Source organism: Cryptomeria japonica, chromosome 3 (assembly GCF_030272615.1).
Source record: "Cryptomeria japonica chromosome 3, Sugi_1.0, whole genome shotgun sequence".
In the NCBI taxonomy this organism is placed as follows: domain Eukaryota; kingdom Viridiplantae; phylum Streptophyta; class Pinopsida; order Cupressales; family Cupressaceae; genus Cryptomeria; species Cryptomeria japonica.
This window is the reverse complement of record NC_081407.1, coordinates 502216303-502232902: the sequence shown is the minus strand read 5'-3', so window position 1 is coordinate 502232902 and position 16600 is coordinate 502216303. Positions and strand designations below refer to the sequence as shown.

Here is a 16600-nt window from a genome sequence, read left to right as displayed (position 1 = left end):
TGGAAGGTTAAATAGCACCATTCAACATCTCTTTAATCCAATTGTGTTCAGTGAGTCTATCATACTAGCTCAGGAAGTGAAAACTAAATAACTGACCTTAAAGAGAAACAACAGAGGTATTCAAGATCACCATAATAATTTTCGGTTCTTGGGTCAGACAGATTGCAACAATCATTACCAACAAGGCAACTGGTAGTGAATCATGCTACTCAATAGGATCTTCAAACCACAAGAGTAAATCCACCACAAATTCACAAAAAAGAGCATAGTGTTATGTTTTAACTCGGAAAGCAAGTTCGGTAAGGGATTAGAATGAGCTAGTAAAATTATTGCTTGTCAATTACCCACAGAAAGAAGAGAACCACCTATGAGAAGATGAGATGATGAATGGTACAGTTATGGATCCAAACGTTATCATCTCTTGCCAAACTCCACCAAGTTTTGCAAACCCTCAAGGTCACAAAATAGATTAAGCATCAAAAGGTAATCCTCTTCATCGACTCAGGTGGCACCCATAAATTCAACCATTCAAAGTTGGAAAATCAGTTCTACCGCTTCAAGTATCTAGCTTCAAATTTACAGCTGACAATTGTTGATGGAAACATCATCAATGGTGAAGACAAGTGCCATAAGATTCAACTGACCCTATGGAATTACTGACTTACTATCAATATAGTAAAATTAGTTCAATCATCAGAGCCACTTGGAAATGTTGCAATGAATTTGCAAAGACCCTTTATTCACTTTATAGCAAATGGTATTGACCATAATCTTAAGGGCAAGCAGGGCCTTCACAGGTGATTAATTCCAACAGCATAAAAAAGTTGTTAAAGAAAAGACTGCATAGTCATAGCTTATTGTTATGCTATTGAAGCTACAACCTACGATGAAGATCCGCCCCAAGAATTGAAGGTTATCATTGATATGCATGCCAAATTGTTTCAAGATGTGCTCAAGCATCTTCCAATGATGGAACATGATCATGCTTACAACCTCATTTCAAGAAGTCAATCAACTAACATCAAGCCCTATTGTTATCCATATGTGCAAGAGTAAGACCAAGAAACTAGTTCAGGTGATGCTGGAGGTTAGCAGCATTCTAAAAGTCAAAATTATTTCCCATCACCAGTAGTCATGGTTCACAAAAAGGATTCCACTCGGCAGATGTGTCCTGAATCCTGATTATCTAGAACTCATCAAAATCACTCTTAAAGATATTTTCTTATTTCAGTTAATAATAATTTATTAGATGAATCGCATGGAGCTGTATTTTCATGGGTTATCTACACAGGCTGTTATGAATTTTTTATTATGCACTTTTGCCTAACTAACGGCCTTTTCTTCAGAAAATCATGTATATTTTCTTCAATGTTTCTCCAAGTTTCTGAGACAAGGGAAGGCAGGATCATGGGTACAATTCAAGACTAGCAAAAATTTTCCCAAACTTTTGGGACAGCAGGGGAGTAGCTATTATAAAACTTAAACAAACTATAAGCAGCTGAAATTTTATGAAGTACACACAATGAGCTGCATTTGCATGGCAATCCACTCTTTTTTAGGTTTTTGAGCTTTTTCAACACTTTTCCAGGGTCAAGCAAAATGATCACCTTCTCCTAAACATTTTCAAATATCATAAGTAAATGTTTGGATTGCATTATGCATTATCTCATACCAGCATGGTCTACAGAAATGTTGGGAAATTGTCTATCAATGCCAACTCAATTACTTCACCCCCATGATGCTTCCTTTTGCATCCTCCAAAATTCCCAATGGACTTTCTTTAGTCTTCTTCACCAGAACATCATATGGAGAGAAGGTTGTAGCAGTGAACAAAATCATCTCCCATGCATGCATTGTCCACACATTTACTATGACATCAGTGTTAATTAGTAGGTCACAAAACATAGAACCATTGATTGATGCATTGATGATCAATTCCTTAACACAATCTACTCTAGCAATCCAAATGTTCCTTGGTTCTTTTTCAACATGATTGGAATGGTCACCATTAACTATCTTTAACTTCATGAAGTAGGCTTTCCCATCAATTTCAATATCTCTTTGGTTTTCTAAGAAATTATGAGTTCTCCTCGTAGCTCCCATAATACATCCATGGTGCCCCTCACCACCTCCTATCTTATTCTTCATCAACATTATTGTCACCATTGTCCATTGACGTTTGAAGTTTGTCATTTTCCTACCTTATCTTGTTATCTACACTCTAAGCACTAGCTCTACATTGCCTTTGTTTTCCTAACCTACACTAGCCTCCAAGGTATACCTCTCCGCAATTCTCTTAACCAACACTAGGCACATGTCTATATGGTGTGGCTTCTTGCAATTCCCATGATGAGGAAACTCATCACACTTTTTCCATCCATGTTCCTTGCTTCCATAACTAGAGCACTTTGGTTTCCTCTAGTCCTTCGCCTAAAGCTAAACTACCCTCATCAATTTCTCTGTTTTGTGTTGGTGTTTGACCACCTTGCACTCCTCTATCCTAGGCTATCAAATTCCAACATCTCACCTAGCTCTAATTTTCTTGATCATTTTGATGACCTTTATTTCATAAATAGCATGGCACTCATTTTTCTTGCACATTCTTGATCTTGCACTCACTAACATACATCATTCCCACAAATGGCACAATATCTAGCTTCCTTTTCCTAAAAATCCTTCAACTCTTTTCAGCTATCCTCTTCCCATGTTTTTGCAACTTTATGCTACACTCATGTGCTCTATCTACTTCACCATATCACTAATTTGTGCCTAGACATTTGAACTCACCTTGCTTTCTTCCAACATCAAATCCTACCCATATGCTACCTCTAATGTCAAATTTCATGTGGGGTGAAACCTCCAATTTCACTTTCCTTCTTACAAGCTTTAGTTTGATGATGAATTATTCTAATGATGATCCTAACTAACCACAAATGAGTTCACTTTATGTTCACTAAAATTTATGTCATATTCTGAATTTTCTGAATTTTCTGATATGCAATATAGGATACATCATTTTGGCCTATGTGAATTCTATATGTTTTGTGAGTTACTTTTAAAATGTTATCTATGTATTTCTTCTCTATTGATTTGTAATTCAAACTGACACCATAGGGAGCAAACATTTTAGTGTTGTTGCCTTTAAAGAAGTCGGGTCAGTCTTGAGTGATTCATGCCCGTAGACCCCAATAAAAGTGAGAAGAGGCCACAGGGTGGTCAAGACCAAGCGATTAGGTGATCTGTCGACCCTCAGCAAGAGGAAGTCACAGGGACGAGTCAAAGTCTGAAAGTACCCAGAGTGTTGGGACACTGGAGGTGGATGTGTAGAGGACGCACGTGTGGCTGAGAGTGCAAGGAAAGCACCGGAACATAGTGGTCAAAACAGTCCACCTAGGTCCAGCACACCTGGAAGTACTCGAAGTGTTGGGGAAGCTGAAGGTGGACATGTAGAGGACGCCTACGTGGCTAAGAGTGCCGAGAAAGCATCGAAACGTACTAGTCGAAACAGTCCACCCAGGTCCGGCACGCAAGGCAAATACATACGGTACCTTCCGAGTGAAAACAATGATGAACACTCAGGCGAAGCAAAAACTCCCGAAGTTTACAAGGGATGGATCGAAGGATCCCATATGCCATTGCAAAACAAGTATAACCATTTGGGAGGCAAATGGCCAAGACGACCAAGATTACTAGTTGAAGGCGTTTTCGGCCACCCTTCGACGGATTGCAATTGATTGGTATACAAACCTCGATGCCCAACACAAAACCAGATGGAATGATCTGAAGAAGGCATTCCAAGAGGAATTCCAAACTCTTGAGGGATGACGATGAGATCGTGGCCGAAATCTATAATATCAAGCAAGGGAAAAATGAGAGTGTAAGTGCTTACAACCGTAGGCTCAAAGAATTGTTGAACAAGATGGCGAACCAGCTAACAGACGGGTTGAAGAAGAGATGGTTCACTGAGGGATTGATATCCTTGCTGCGTAAGAAGATGAAAGTAGTGCCTCCATCCTCGTACGTCGATGCTAACAATCGGGCGATGGACATCGAGAGTGAAAACAAAACCTCCTCCCAAGGGAAGAGGAAGATTGATGATGACGAGAGCACCGAAGGTAGCAGTGATGACGAATCCAAAACCATACAGGCCCTTCGACGAGATATGTTGACAATGATGAAAGAATTGAAGGCTAAGGAAGGAACCAACAAAGAAGGTAATGAACTATGGTGTACTGAGTGCAAAAGTGAGGGGCACAAGAAAGGTAATTGTCCTAGAAATATGTTTTATGAGATTTCCCAAGTGTTGAAGCACTCAATCAAGGAGTGTCTGTACAATTTGAAGATGAGAAGTACACAAGTACTCTTTACACAGGGAGAGTCCAGCCATCGAAATCACAAAATGTATTGCCAAGCGGTTATGGAAATCAATGAGGGTGAAACCAAATATAGTACGACTCCAAAGGACGTCCTATCATATAGTGCCAACAATGTAGCAAATGGGGACACTTCGCGAGAGACTACCAGAACAAGAAAGACAACATACAATCATTGTGCAAATAGTGTGGACCAGGTGACATGAAGACACCAACTATCCAAAACAAAAAGGGGGTAAATATGCTGGATGTCAAAGAGCCAGACGAGGAGGTACTCGCAATCACGAGGCTACAAAGCAAAAAAGCAATGTACACCGATCCCCGTACGGAGAAGGAAAGACTCTGAGAGGCAAAGGCGAATGTAAAGGGCCACCAGTTATACATTTCTTGGTATATTATCTTTTTAATCGTGACTTTTGGTCAAAGCTTTTGTTGAGGTTAGAATTTTGACCATTCTTATGTAAAAGTTAGATAATTTTGAATGTTGCTCCAAAATGTAAGAATAACTACCTCGCTTGAACTTTGTTAGTTAAGAACTCTAAAAGGTAGTTATGCGATAAAAGGTCTATAAATAGGAAACCCATGGCATTGTAAAAGGGGAACTCTTGCAAAGGGGAAACTCTGCAGAAATTTTCAGAGAAACTTGTAATGACATTTTGATTTGCACTATGTATAGAAAGGATTTTGGAATTGTATATTTTCAAAAGGATAATGAAGACTGCATCTTAGTTCGTGTGTTCTAAATGTATTCATGTGTTATCGTTACCAATTTCTCGTATGTCAAATTGGTAGTCTTTTTATGCATATATGATCTGTGCAATTGATGTGACGATACACAAGCAATCTTTGGTATCTCAGTTTGAATGTGTTAGAGTAGCCTATCTCTTTGTATGTCGAGATCTGTCATTCTTCTTTCATCATCATCTCATGGCTAAACATATTATGTTATAAACTCCCCTTGTAATTTGTTACTAGTTGGGAAATATCAATTGATGTTTGTGTGTTTATCATTGGGGTTTCTATCTTTTACATCTCTTTAGTTTTATGTTTTCTCCTTTATGTACTTTCAGGTTAAAAGTACACAAAAATCCTTAAAAAACCCATCATACGAGTGAGCTGCCCCTCTCAAACGCAGAGGAAGATCGTGGTTTCACCACAATCTTTCTAACCGTTGGCACGGTTGTCACTGCTCTTCGGGCAAACAAGGTCAGGTTTGGAGAAATGATAGCAGTGACAAATTTGTTTACCAATAGGTTCCCTGCACCAAACCGTGTCAACGGAACCATGGGAGTCTAATGAAGGCCTTTGTATGATTTTCTTTAATCATCAATCACTATAGCAGTGCTCTTATAGAAGTAACTTTGCCTTAGAGGATACCAAGAATTTATCAATCACCCTCATACCCCCATCTTGCTAGCTCATGTAGCAGAGATTTAAATTAGTAGTAAATATGAGAACCCTAGACAAGTAGGCAAGTCTCCAACACAAAACTGACTCCAAAAAGGCTTCCAAGTAGAGATATAGTATCCTCTTAAGCAAAATTAGCTCACTTTTTTCTTTTATTCTTGGACTATTTTGTCTGTTCTTCGACTTGTGATTAAATTATTCATCTAAGTTCATTAATTTGAAATTTTTCACAGTAATTAATCTGTTGAAGGCAGCTGACAAAAACAGAAACTTCTGTGCTGTTATGTCAAACATAAATCAGACACTGTGGAGATAATACAGACTTCTAAAGATAACTCTCTAAGTGTGGGGAATATGCACCAACCTCGCATTGAACAATACGCAATGGAGCAACTACCTTGCTGTATACTTCCCCAAAGTATGCCCATCTATACTCTCTCAAGAGGTGACTGCTTTATATGACCGAAATTTGGTCTACAAATCATTAAAAAAAATTAAAGCTAATAGTATTAAAAAGCAACATACCGGAAGAATTAACCCGAATTTACAACTCAAATCATTGTCATGCTTTCTAATCATCCAGAAAAATGTGCATTCCAGTCATTATTCTGTATGTTTTCTAGTCAACAAGACATAGTGCAAGCACGTGGTTATAAGTTCTGTACAATATTAGCCCAACCATCTTCATTTAGATAAAAAAAAATATCTCGTGTTATTTTCTATATTAGTCCAGCCACCTTCAACTATGGAATGCAAACCATGTCAATATTTTTATGAATTATCTACAACAAAAGCCGATCATCCCATGTAGCAGCCCTCATACTCCTTTGTGCTCATATTCAAATATTGAAATTTTACTGATCTGTTCTAGTTCTTTGTATAAATTAACAACCATCCATGTTGCCTTCTGTATTACTTAAATGTTAAATTTTACATCTCTGACAAGTCAAAATAGCATACTCAGAGAAATGTAATGACAGCTCTTAAGATCTCTAGTTAGGCAATGCAGGTTCTCAAACAACTTTGCAAGAACTTTGTTGTTTGAAAAGTCCCTCAAAATAAAAGTGCATAGAGTTGCAGCACACAAATCAGAAACGAGAGCTGGCATGTTGCAACAGTTTCTCCTTTTCATGGTACAGTATTTAACAGGAAAAATGTCCCAAGAGATACCTCTTACTTACCTCCCGGGGGATGATGGTGCTTATTTCAAATTTCAATCTTGGATCATCTAGCTCCTCCACACGTTTCCTCTGATAACCCATGTATAAATGCCTGAAAGAATATCAGCATTCAATAGTTTTACGTTCTTTTGAACATATAAAATTTACAAGTGCATATTATCTGGGTTGCAAACCTCAGAAGGCAGTCCTTCACAAACAAAACCAGGAGTAGATGATATATGAACAATAAATAGCAATTAAAAGTTGCTTCCATAGCACAACTGTCTTTTTGTTACAAGCATGCCAATACATATATCTCATCCAGCACCCTAACCTTAATTCAAGGAGAAGTTGCAAAAGCCCTGAAGCATCTTTTATTTTCCAGTCACACAAAATTCTGCAAATTGACTGATATGTTTCCTGCTCTTCACCTGTGGCTGAAAGAGGCTGAAAACGCTCATCATCAGGTCCAAAGATGATATCTGGTGCAGCCATAGGGTACTGGCAATTATAGACAACATCCCCTGGAACATTCCAAATACACCATTAAAGTTGATGCTTAAAAAGAGATGGTGATTATATTCTGATGACCAATAACTTAGCGCCGTCATGACATTTTATACAGAACCTCAACATTTACATAAAAAGCATACGAGCAAAGTTAATTTTGCATACTTACATTTAACATAATCAAGACAACATGGTATAAGTAATGAGAAGCGGTCTGCATAACGTGAATTTTTGGTACCAGTGTAAATTTGATCAACCTGCATTTCACCATTCCTCTCAAATAATTATGTTAGATATAAATTTAAATTGAAATTTCAAAAACGGGCAAAATGGACAAAACAATGCAGAAACAACAGTGTCTCTCCAATTACTCTGAAAAATCATAAGCCAATTCTAACACACTGTTAAAAATCATTTGTTTTATGCTTTAATGTCAGTGTCACAACCCTAAGTGTGACCTGGCCCTAAATTTTGTGCCCTAGATCTTGTAATTGCATATTTGAACATGAAACTAATTTTGTGCCCTAGCTTTTGTGATAACATGCTTGTATATACATCTATTTGGATGTGAAACCTAACTGTTATAACAATTGGCCCAAACTTTTTTTTTTGTAATGATATCATTGTATATGTCTAATATCTGCTTTTACGATATGCAGAATGTGGTAGTTATGGCAGTTATGAACGAGGTTCTATTTGTGAATTCCAAATAATTATGTGATGAGTTTTTTATGTAGAATCTAAGAATTGTTAACATTGTGGATAATAATCTTCTTCCCTTTATTTGGTTTGGACTAACTTTATGTCTGATATTAGAGTGTGAAAGGGCAGCTAAGCACTCTCACCAAGAGAGAGAGAGTATAACTAGGAAGAGGAGTCTAGCCATCCAAGGGCAGTATGGGTGAGAATATGCACACACGAGCACGTAGTTTCAATTTTTTTATCATATATTACATTTTGCATTAGAAAGGGGTAATCTCACCGTGTTGCATATTAAATTGTTATCAAAATCAAAAGGGAATTAAAAAGATTACTAAAATTGGATTAATCAGATAAAAAAGGAAATTAGAAAAAATAAATAAATAAAAAGATAAAATAAAATAATAAAACATAATTTCTACCATACAAGTAATATAGTAATATAATATTTAATAAAACAATCACAAAAAAAGTATAATATATATACATTTTAAAGATTTCTTCTTGAGATAAAGGGGAACAAGTGGGACCCAAGCTGGAAGAAACTGATAAATTCTTTTATTTATTTATTACCATTACTAATGGTGGGACCCAAGGCTGGAAGAGAATTTAAAATATGTTTTAAGAACCAATATAGGTACATAGGAGCTTATGTTCTTAAAATATAATAAAGGTAGTCTTCCTTGAAAAGAGGAAATTGCGCAACCAAGGTAATACCTGTCCAAGTAAACTGCCACTTGTGAAGAGGAGGAAAATAAGGAAATTAAGTTAAGATAGTTGGTAATTAGGAAAGAATTCCCCCTTCCCACGTAGCAAGAAATGGCCAGCTCTTGAATAAAAAGAATGAAGGAGGACTTCAGGGAAAAGTCTCGGGAAAGGAGGAGAAGGAAGGGGAGGGGGCTGGAATAAATATAAGGAAAGCAAACTCCTGCACTTCCTAACATGGGTATGTTAATATGGAAAATGTCATCAAATAATTAAAATCTTCTCTGTAAGCAAGATTTACAGTTGGCTAATGGAATGAATTGTGAATTAGCTGCAATTGGTATTAAACAACAAATTAGTGCACTCAGCCTTGAAATCTGATTACATTAGAATTTTGTTTATCAAATTTCTCTCGGAATTTGTATGCCAAATTCCACTCAGAATGCTACTGTTTCAATTTTCCATGTTGTTCATTACTAGTGTGAACCAATCAGTAGGCTATGCTATTTATCAGAAATATTACAAGATTATTTCTAAATTGAAATCTAACTCCCAGCTGCACAGAAAATCCATCCATGGATAATGGATAAATGGAGTATGATTATAGCTGTGGTAGATACCATGCATAAAATGGAATGCGTTAATTGTTATAGCATGATGTTGGCAATGATTGATGACTTGTGATAATCCCCATACTTAACAAACAAAATCTGAGGGGTCTTCAAGCAACTGTAAAAATGGGGAGGTGATTTATAGGTTGAGTCTGATTGCTGCAAATTCTACAACAGCCATGGGGAAGTGGATTTTGTAATGGGCTTCCACATGACTGTTGTAGTAAATTCCAACAAGTCATGTTTAATCTGGTTAAATAATGGCCTCCACGTGACTACTGTAGCTTTTTCCACCAATCATTGCATTCTATTATCAGGAGCAAGGTGTTGTCCTTTGTTTATTAACTATGTTAGTGTCCTATAGTACAACTACAAACTATTGATAAAAGGGCTTATGGAGAAGGAAGAAAGCATGGATCAACCTCAGCAGAATGAAATTTATTTATATGTTGAGATGCCATGAGTTAATAAATATTCTCAATACCCTGTCTAAATCTATGTAATGTGAACTATTATAATCAGCAATCTTGTGTAACTATGCTGCCCATAGTATTGCATATGCAGTATTTAATCTCTGAATTATTAAAATTTTCCAGCAACATTAGATGTAAAGCACAAATTTAGTGTAAACTCATTCTAGCTCCATGGCAGTTGCCTTTGTGGTTCTATGAGAACAGTAACTCGTGGTTTAATTGATTGTAACAAAGAAACCAGGTAAGATATGCACGTAGAGATTAAGTCCTCAATATCATTGGCTAATGTTAACTCTAAGAATAATTTACATTTATACAACGTGTAAAGGTGCAAAGTGGCTACCAGGTTGGTTCCAAGGAAATAAATAAATGAAATAAATGCTTTGGCCAAATCAGATAACGCAAATAATTAGACAAGGAATTGCTTGGGTTATATTGAGTCACTTTTGGGTAAAGGAACATATACACAGATATTGTTCTTAGGGCATTAATAGGTTGCATGTGTCAGTTACTCTATTTTGTGCACAGTTTTCACACATGTTGGCCACGGAATGCTAGACTCCTCGTGATGGGTCGGGCTCGCTTCGTGGGGTAGCACAGGGAAGCCTATGACTTCGTGGGAGGGTGGAAATCATTCCAATGATGCTCTCTCTTACTCTCCTGCTCGGTTGATGGAGAATGGACATTAGAGGTTTGGACTTCTTAAAACTTAATGCTGAAGGAATACATGACTCTTATTTCAGTTAAGTTCTACATACAGTATTATGCTCTCAACATTATGCATGACTTGGTTTCTATGGTTTAGTGTTGAATGCCTTGCCATGGTAATAAGATCCTAGGCTGATTTATGATTTGAAATAAAGCTGTTAGAAAATTCCATATCATTATGGTTTCTTAATGTGCAATGATTCTTGCTACCTTACCTTTCGTTATGTTGTTACATGTATGGTAACTTGTGTAGTGCTTCTTGCTGCTAGTTTTTTTTTATGTCGTTACATGTGGTATCAAAGCCCTAGGTTAAACACTAGGGCCTTACGCCTACCTCGCTTGATGCATTCTCATTCTTACATGTACTATATAGACAAAAGAAGCATCATGCAAGGAAACCAAGGGTCTGATCTTGGAGGTCCTGAAAATGTTAATGGACAACAGGACAAATTAGACTGCATCCTAGCTTTATTAACTGATACTCGAGCTAGGATTGATGCCCGTAAGCAGGAGGTAAAAGAAAACCATTCGGTGCTCAATCAAAGCACAAATCAAGAAATATCTATCAGAAAACCGTTCGGTGCTAAATCAAAGCACAAAGCAGGAGGTATTGTAGTTTCTACCGTTGAATTTCTGACTCCCCTCGAGCAGAATATTCGTCAAAGATGCCATCAAGAAAAACTGAGGTCAAAGCTGGTTGGTCGAATGATGGCACGAATATCAAGGTAGAAGTTGTCAACACATGAAATCGCATGCATAAAACGAAGGTAAAAAAACTAACACAACTTTCAAGGTTGAACAGAAATTTTTTGGCACGGATCCCAACATACGGATTGCTAATGACCCAAAAAATTCTAAGATATACCTTGATGAGACTTTGAAAAACCCAAATAATAGTTTTCTGAGAAAGGTTTTCCGAAAAACCCTAGTTGCAGAAAAATGACTGGGGGTTCGAAAAAACCCTAGGCGACGCGAAATCTATAGGCCCAGAATGAAGAGGCAAAAATCTCAAATTGAGACGTCGCCCAAAGCTTAGAAATCTCTGGAAGACACAGGCATGGGAAGACACAAAGCAAAATCGCGCAAGAAAATGAAGACGAAAACACGTGCAAGAAGTTGATGTCGCGCACACACAGCACGAAAAAAATCGCGCAACAAATCTCTACCACATTGAAAAACAGAAGCCGCGAAAAATCACACTAAATCCGCAGGGTCTCAGAGAAAAATGGCAGATTTTGGTCGGAGGAAGATCGTAGGTGAAAGAGATTTCGCCTTCGCGCAAGCAGGAAACAAAGGGCCCAAAAAACTCAGATGGGAAGCACGAACAGACGACGAACAAAGAACGGACGTGGGTGGGAAAAATTTCCCAAAGACAAACCCGCGATTTTACAAATGCAGGCCAGGAAAAATTCTTGAAAAAATAAATTTAAATTTTTCAAAAAAATTTAGATACCTATTCTGATACCATATTACGAAAAGTAATTGGTAAAAACTGAATTGTATTAATGAATGATCAAAAGATCATTATATAGATTACAAAGAGATCAATGTTTCTAATAAGAAACAACTGATAACAGAAACAAAATTAGAAACTCCTAAATATTTACAGTATCATACAATATCGACCATTAATTAACCGAATAAAGATATTATTCTAATAGATTTTTCGCCAAAAAATGCATGCATTGATTTGTAAAGGCTTTCACATTTCCCATACAAATATTTTGTAATGTCCTCTTTTCTAATCTGTTCCAACATTCTTGGAAACTCCAGCATTCTTGGAGAGTGCCAAATTTCTCAGAAAGTAATTCTGACAGTGGCAGCAAGTTCCTAGAGTCAAGACATGCACAGGCATGTGTGAACCCAACATTTTGGGGACACTACAAACTTCTTGGAGAAATCCATCATCCTTGGATAGTTCCAACTCCATGGACTAACGTCCTATGCATTTACAGAGTCAATGGAACTATAGGACAATTTAATTGGCTTATTTTAATATTTTCTCTAAGACCTTGGGATGATTTAAAAGAGAAAAATAATTAAATAATTAAATAATTAATTATTAAAGTCCTCAAAAAAGTAAAATTAAATGACAGCTTATATTTAATTATTTAAAAAGAGGTATTTTAAGTGTGTGAATAAAGTGTCACGAGGCTCAAGGTGTTGAAAAGTGGTCATAAGGACACTTTATGTTTTCTATTAAGGGAAAAAAAATGTTTTTTTTCAAAAAAAGCAATGAAAAAGCAGAATGCAATTTTTTCAGAAAAACAAAAAAAATGTTTTATTAAAAAAAGTAATGAAAACATAAAAATTGCTTTTTCCAAAAATTAGCTCTAAAAAGGTTATAAAAGGAGGTTGGGACTTCAGAAGACAGGTTAATGTTGAATTTTTATTTTTTTTCTCTGAGAATGATCTTTGTTGTTTTGTTTACCTAACGATGAAAACCCTTTTTAGATCTGGTTTTGTCGACAAAATCACTTCTAACTGTCTGTGTGGTTTCATGCAAAAATCACCATTGTTTTGAAAGTTGTAGATTGAATTTTAAATTCAGTGGGTATTTGGTTGTAGTTTGTGGTTTTCAATATTTTGGGCTTGTAGAGATTTTTAGGGTTTTGTGTGGATTCAATGTTTGGTGTGATTTATATATTCCAAAAATTAAAAAAAATGTGGCGTGTGAATCTAATTTTATGTGTAATGGTTTCGTGCAATGTTATATATATATAGTGGTCTCAAGGATAAATGTTAGAAATTTCCCCTGTGAAAGACCAACTTGTCAAAAATTAATAAATCGGCAGTTTGGGTTGGAAATAGTAATGGCTTCTCAATAGATTACTTGTTCATTTGTCTAGCTTCTTTTCAAGTAATAACTTTATGATATTCACTTCCATGCCAATTGTTTGACGAAATGCTCATTTTGAGAATAATGAAGAAATATATCTAAAAATAACTCAAATATGATTGTAGATGAAAGTCATTCTTCATTGTAATAGTCTAGAAGGTATACCACCAAATTCTTCATTTTCTGAATATCTTCATTGCAATAGATCCTTGGACAGTAGTACTATCCGATCCCATTTTAATTTTCTATTTTGCTCTGCCTAAATCAAAATCAGGTGAGTTAATCAACCATTTTAGCATTGATGTTATTTTGTTTGCATTCACTATCAGCCAATTTGGCTAAAGAGATCTTATGATTGTTTTATATCATAAATTAGTCAACTTGTTGCCAACACTTCTCACTCATTCTTACTCTGTATGCTCTCAACTTGCCCATTCTAGAAACTTGATGATCAGAAAGAGTAGAATTGAGTTGATTGCAAAAAAATTATCGGGATTTTAACTAACACCTTGCAAAGGTTATTACATATTCCCTATGCAATGAACTGTTACATCATTCGTCCTATCGACAAGGAGACTCGAGCAAAATTGTTGCTTGTATAGAGATTCGAAAGGATCACTCACTACCATATTCTGCTACCCTGATCTGCTCAGTTCTTTACCTTTGCAAAATGATTACATTCAAATGTCAAGGTTTACTAGGGTCTAAGGACTACAACTTTAATTCCTTCTTCCAATCTATTCCAAAGTTGGAGGTGTGAAGCATCCTTGGCTATTATATTTACCCACACAACCAATAACAGATTGATGAAACTGTGTCCATACTACAAGGAGTGACCAAGATAATTCCATCCTAGATGTGGTGAATCCATTGATCTCTTCTCCATTATATATCTCATGTTTGAAAGAGACAACTTTTCATTCCATGTCTTTTGACTATTCATTAGCTTAATTAAATTTCTAATTATATTTAATTATATTCTTTTATATTTAAATTTTATTTTTATTTTTATTCTTTTGAATTTTAATTTAATTACTATTATTTACCATTAAATTCTATTTCAAAGTGGGGACATTACAGTGTTGTTTGTTTATTCATGTTTTTTGGTTGTCTTGGACTAGGTTATTGGTTGCTTAAGGGCAACGGGCTAATAATGTTTGATACCAGCAACTCTATCAACAACTAACTTGTTTTATTTTGTTGTTTAAGATCTAATGGGCTCATCAAAGTAGATTTGGATGGTTATGCAGCCTATAAAACTCAAATTCGGTGACATGAAAAAAGAAACTGGTGCTCCTTTTTCAGTCTCAACAATGTCAATCCTTGTAATTTGATTAAATTATTGTTTTTTTGGATGGTTGTGAGATCCCTATTAAACCGTCTTTTATTCAACAAAATAAATAAGAAGAAAACAAAACTGTAATGTCCCACCCCAGGTGGAACACTAGGAACTGCCACTGAACAACCTGCTTGTTTGTTTAGAATAAAAATACTATGTTTTTCTTTTAAGGTGTTCTATCAGAGCTAGACAGAAGTGCAGAAGTGTGTATTCTGTTTGTGTTTAAGTTTTGTAATATTTGATGAAACAATGTGAAACCGAGCATATATTGCATATAACACAAACTGACAATAAAACATGGATTGATAATCTTGAAAGAGTAATTTTCAGATTTATTTCAGTCTGGGAATATTACAAAATTCCCCAAGGGATTACAAAAGAACTAGCTCTGCATGCAGAGGCGCCACTAAGTATGATAAATAATGCTACTAACCCTTATAAGCATACCCGATAAGGTTGACATTCGTAGGAATGGAGTATGAAGGAGTTGTAAAATATTTGCAAGTCTAATTTGTAGTGGCAGCAAAGCTGGTTACTCAGAAAATGAATTAAAATGTTCAAACTTCTTCGAAACTGATATGAAAACTGTCCCAATCTGCTGGTGATGACTTGTATTTGCAGACCCAACATTTATGATGCAGATTAGTGTTCTTTCTTGCCTCCAAACTGTTGTTGTATAGCATCGGTCGGATCCTACAGGGCCGACTTGTCATCAAATGCGTGAATGGCCTAATCGGCCTTATGCATTTAATACATAGTTCAAATTCTATGATGCCAACATTTGATTGATACTGGCAGATTAATAAAGTAGTTTATTAATATATATAACTTATACCGAACTCGTCTTAATGAAAAGACGTGTTGGTTAAGCATTGAGGAAAGACGTGATGTTTGGGAAGAGCCGACTTTGAAGAAGTCGTGTTGTTTGATATTGATATATAGTTCAATCCACCTCACATTCCAACATGACAATTTAATATATATACAATAAGCAGATCGACATCCTTACATAACAGACTGAATCGATCATTTGTGGAAGACTGAATACATTTTGTGGCAAATCAAATCACTACAAGTAGATCGAACATCTTTCTGCAAGAGCGAATTTATATCTCAGCATAGTGAAGTCATTCTATAGCAGATCGGGTCATTGCATCAGCAGATTGCACAGTTCGTATACCCTATTGCAGTTCGGATTTCACATACAGCCGTGTATGGTGAATTGATGTGTTCATATAGCTTCAAGGAGTGAAGCCATCTTGTAATATCATATCCAGATTTGATAAATATAATCAAAAAATTTGTTGCTGTGTTTTTTACCTTCAAGAGGAAGGTTTTCCCAGGGTATCTTGGTGTATTTATTGTTCACTGTCTAACTGCTATTAATCTGATCATAGAAATTTAACATGGTATCAGAGCCACGGTGAAAGAAGATCGTGATCAGATTCCCTACAACTTCTAAGTATTCTCTCCTCTCTCTCCGTCGAGCAGTATCTCTAAGTCTCGAAAATGGTGAACGGTCTTAAAGTCGAAGATAGGCTTGACGGCGCATCTAACTTCACCTCATGGAAGTTTAGAGTGCTCATTGCACTTGAAGAAAATGATCTTCTTCAATTCGTGGAGGAAAAGGATTTATCCGAACCTGAAGATCATGAGGAGAAGCTTCAATTCAAGAAAAATGAAATCAAAGCAAAGAAGATACTAATCGACTCCGTGAGGGATCACTTGGTGCCTCTCATATCCAAGATGACAACTGCAAGAGATATGTTCAAAACC

At 36.2% G+C, this 16600-nt stretch overlaps 1 protein-coding gene across 3 annotated transcripts in view; it reads right to left on the bottom strand.

Annotated features, from left to right (window-relative positions):
• Positions 1 to 16600, bottom strand: part of LOC131044746 (uncharacterized) — a 228526-nt gene that overhangs the window by 203216 nt on the left and 8710 nt on the right. For all 3 annotated transcript variants that reach the window (XM_059218421.1, XM_057978163.2, XM_057978172.2), the window contains exons 2-4: positions 7620 to 7707; positions 7275 to 7464; positions 6962 to 7052 (exon numbers count right to left, since the gene is read on the bottom strand). In XM_059218421.1, coding sequence (XP_059074404.1) covers positions 6962 to 7052; positions 7275 to 7464; positions 7620 to 7707 — 369 coding nt within the window. The remainder of the gene's footprint in view (positions 1 to 6961; positions 7053 to 7274; positions 7465 to 7619; positions 7708 to 16600) is intronic.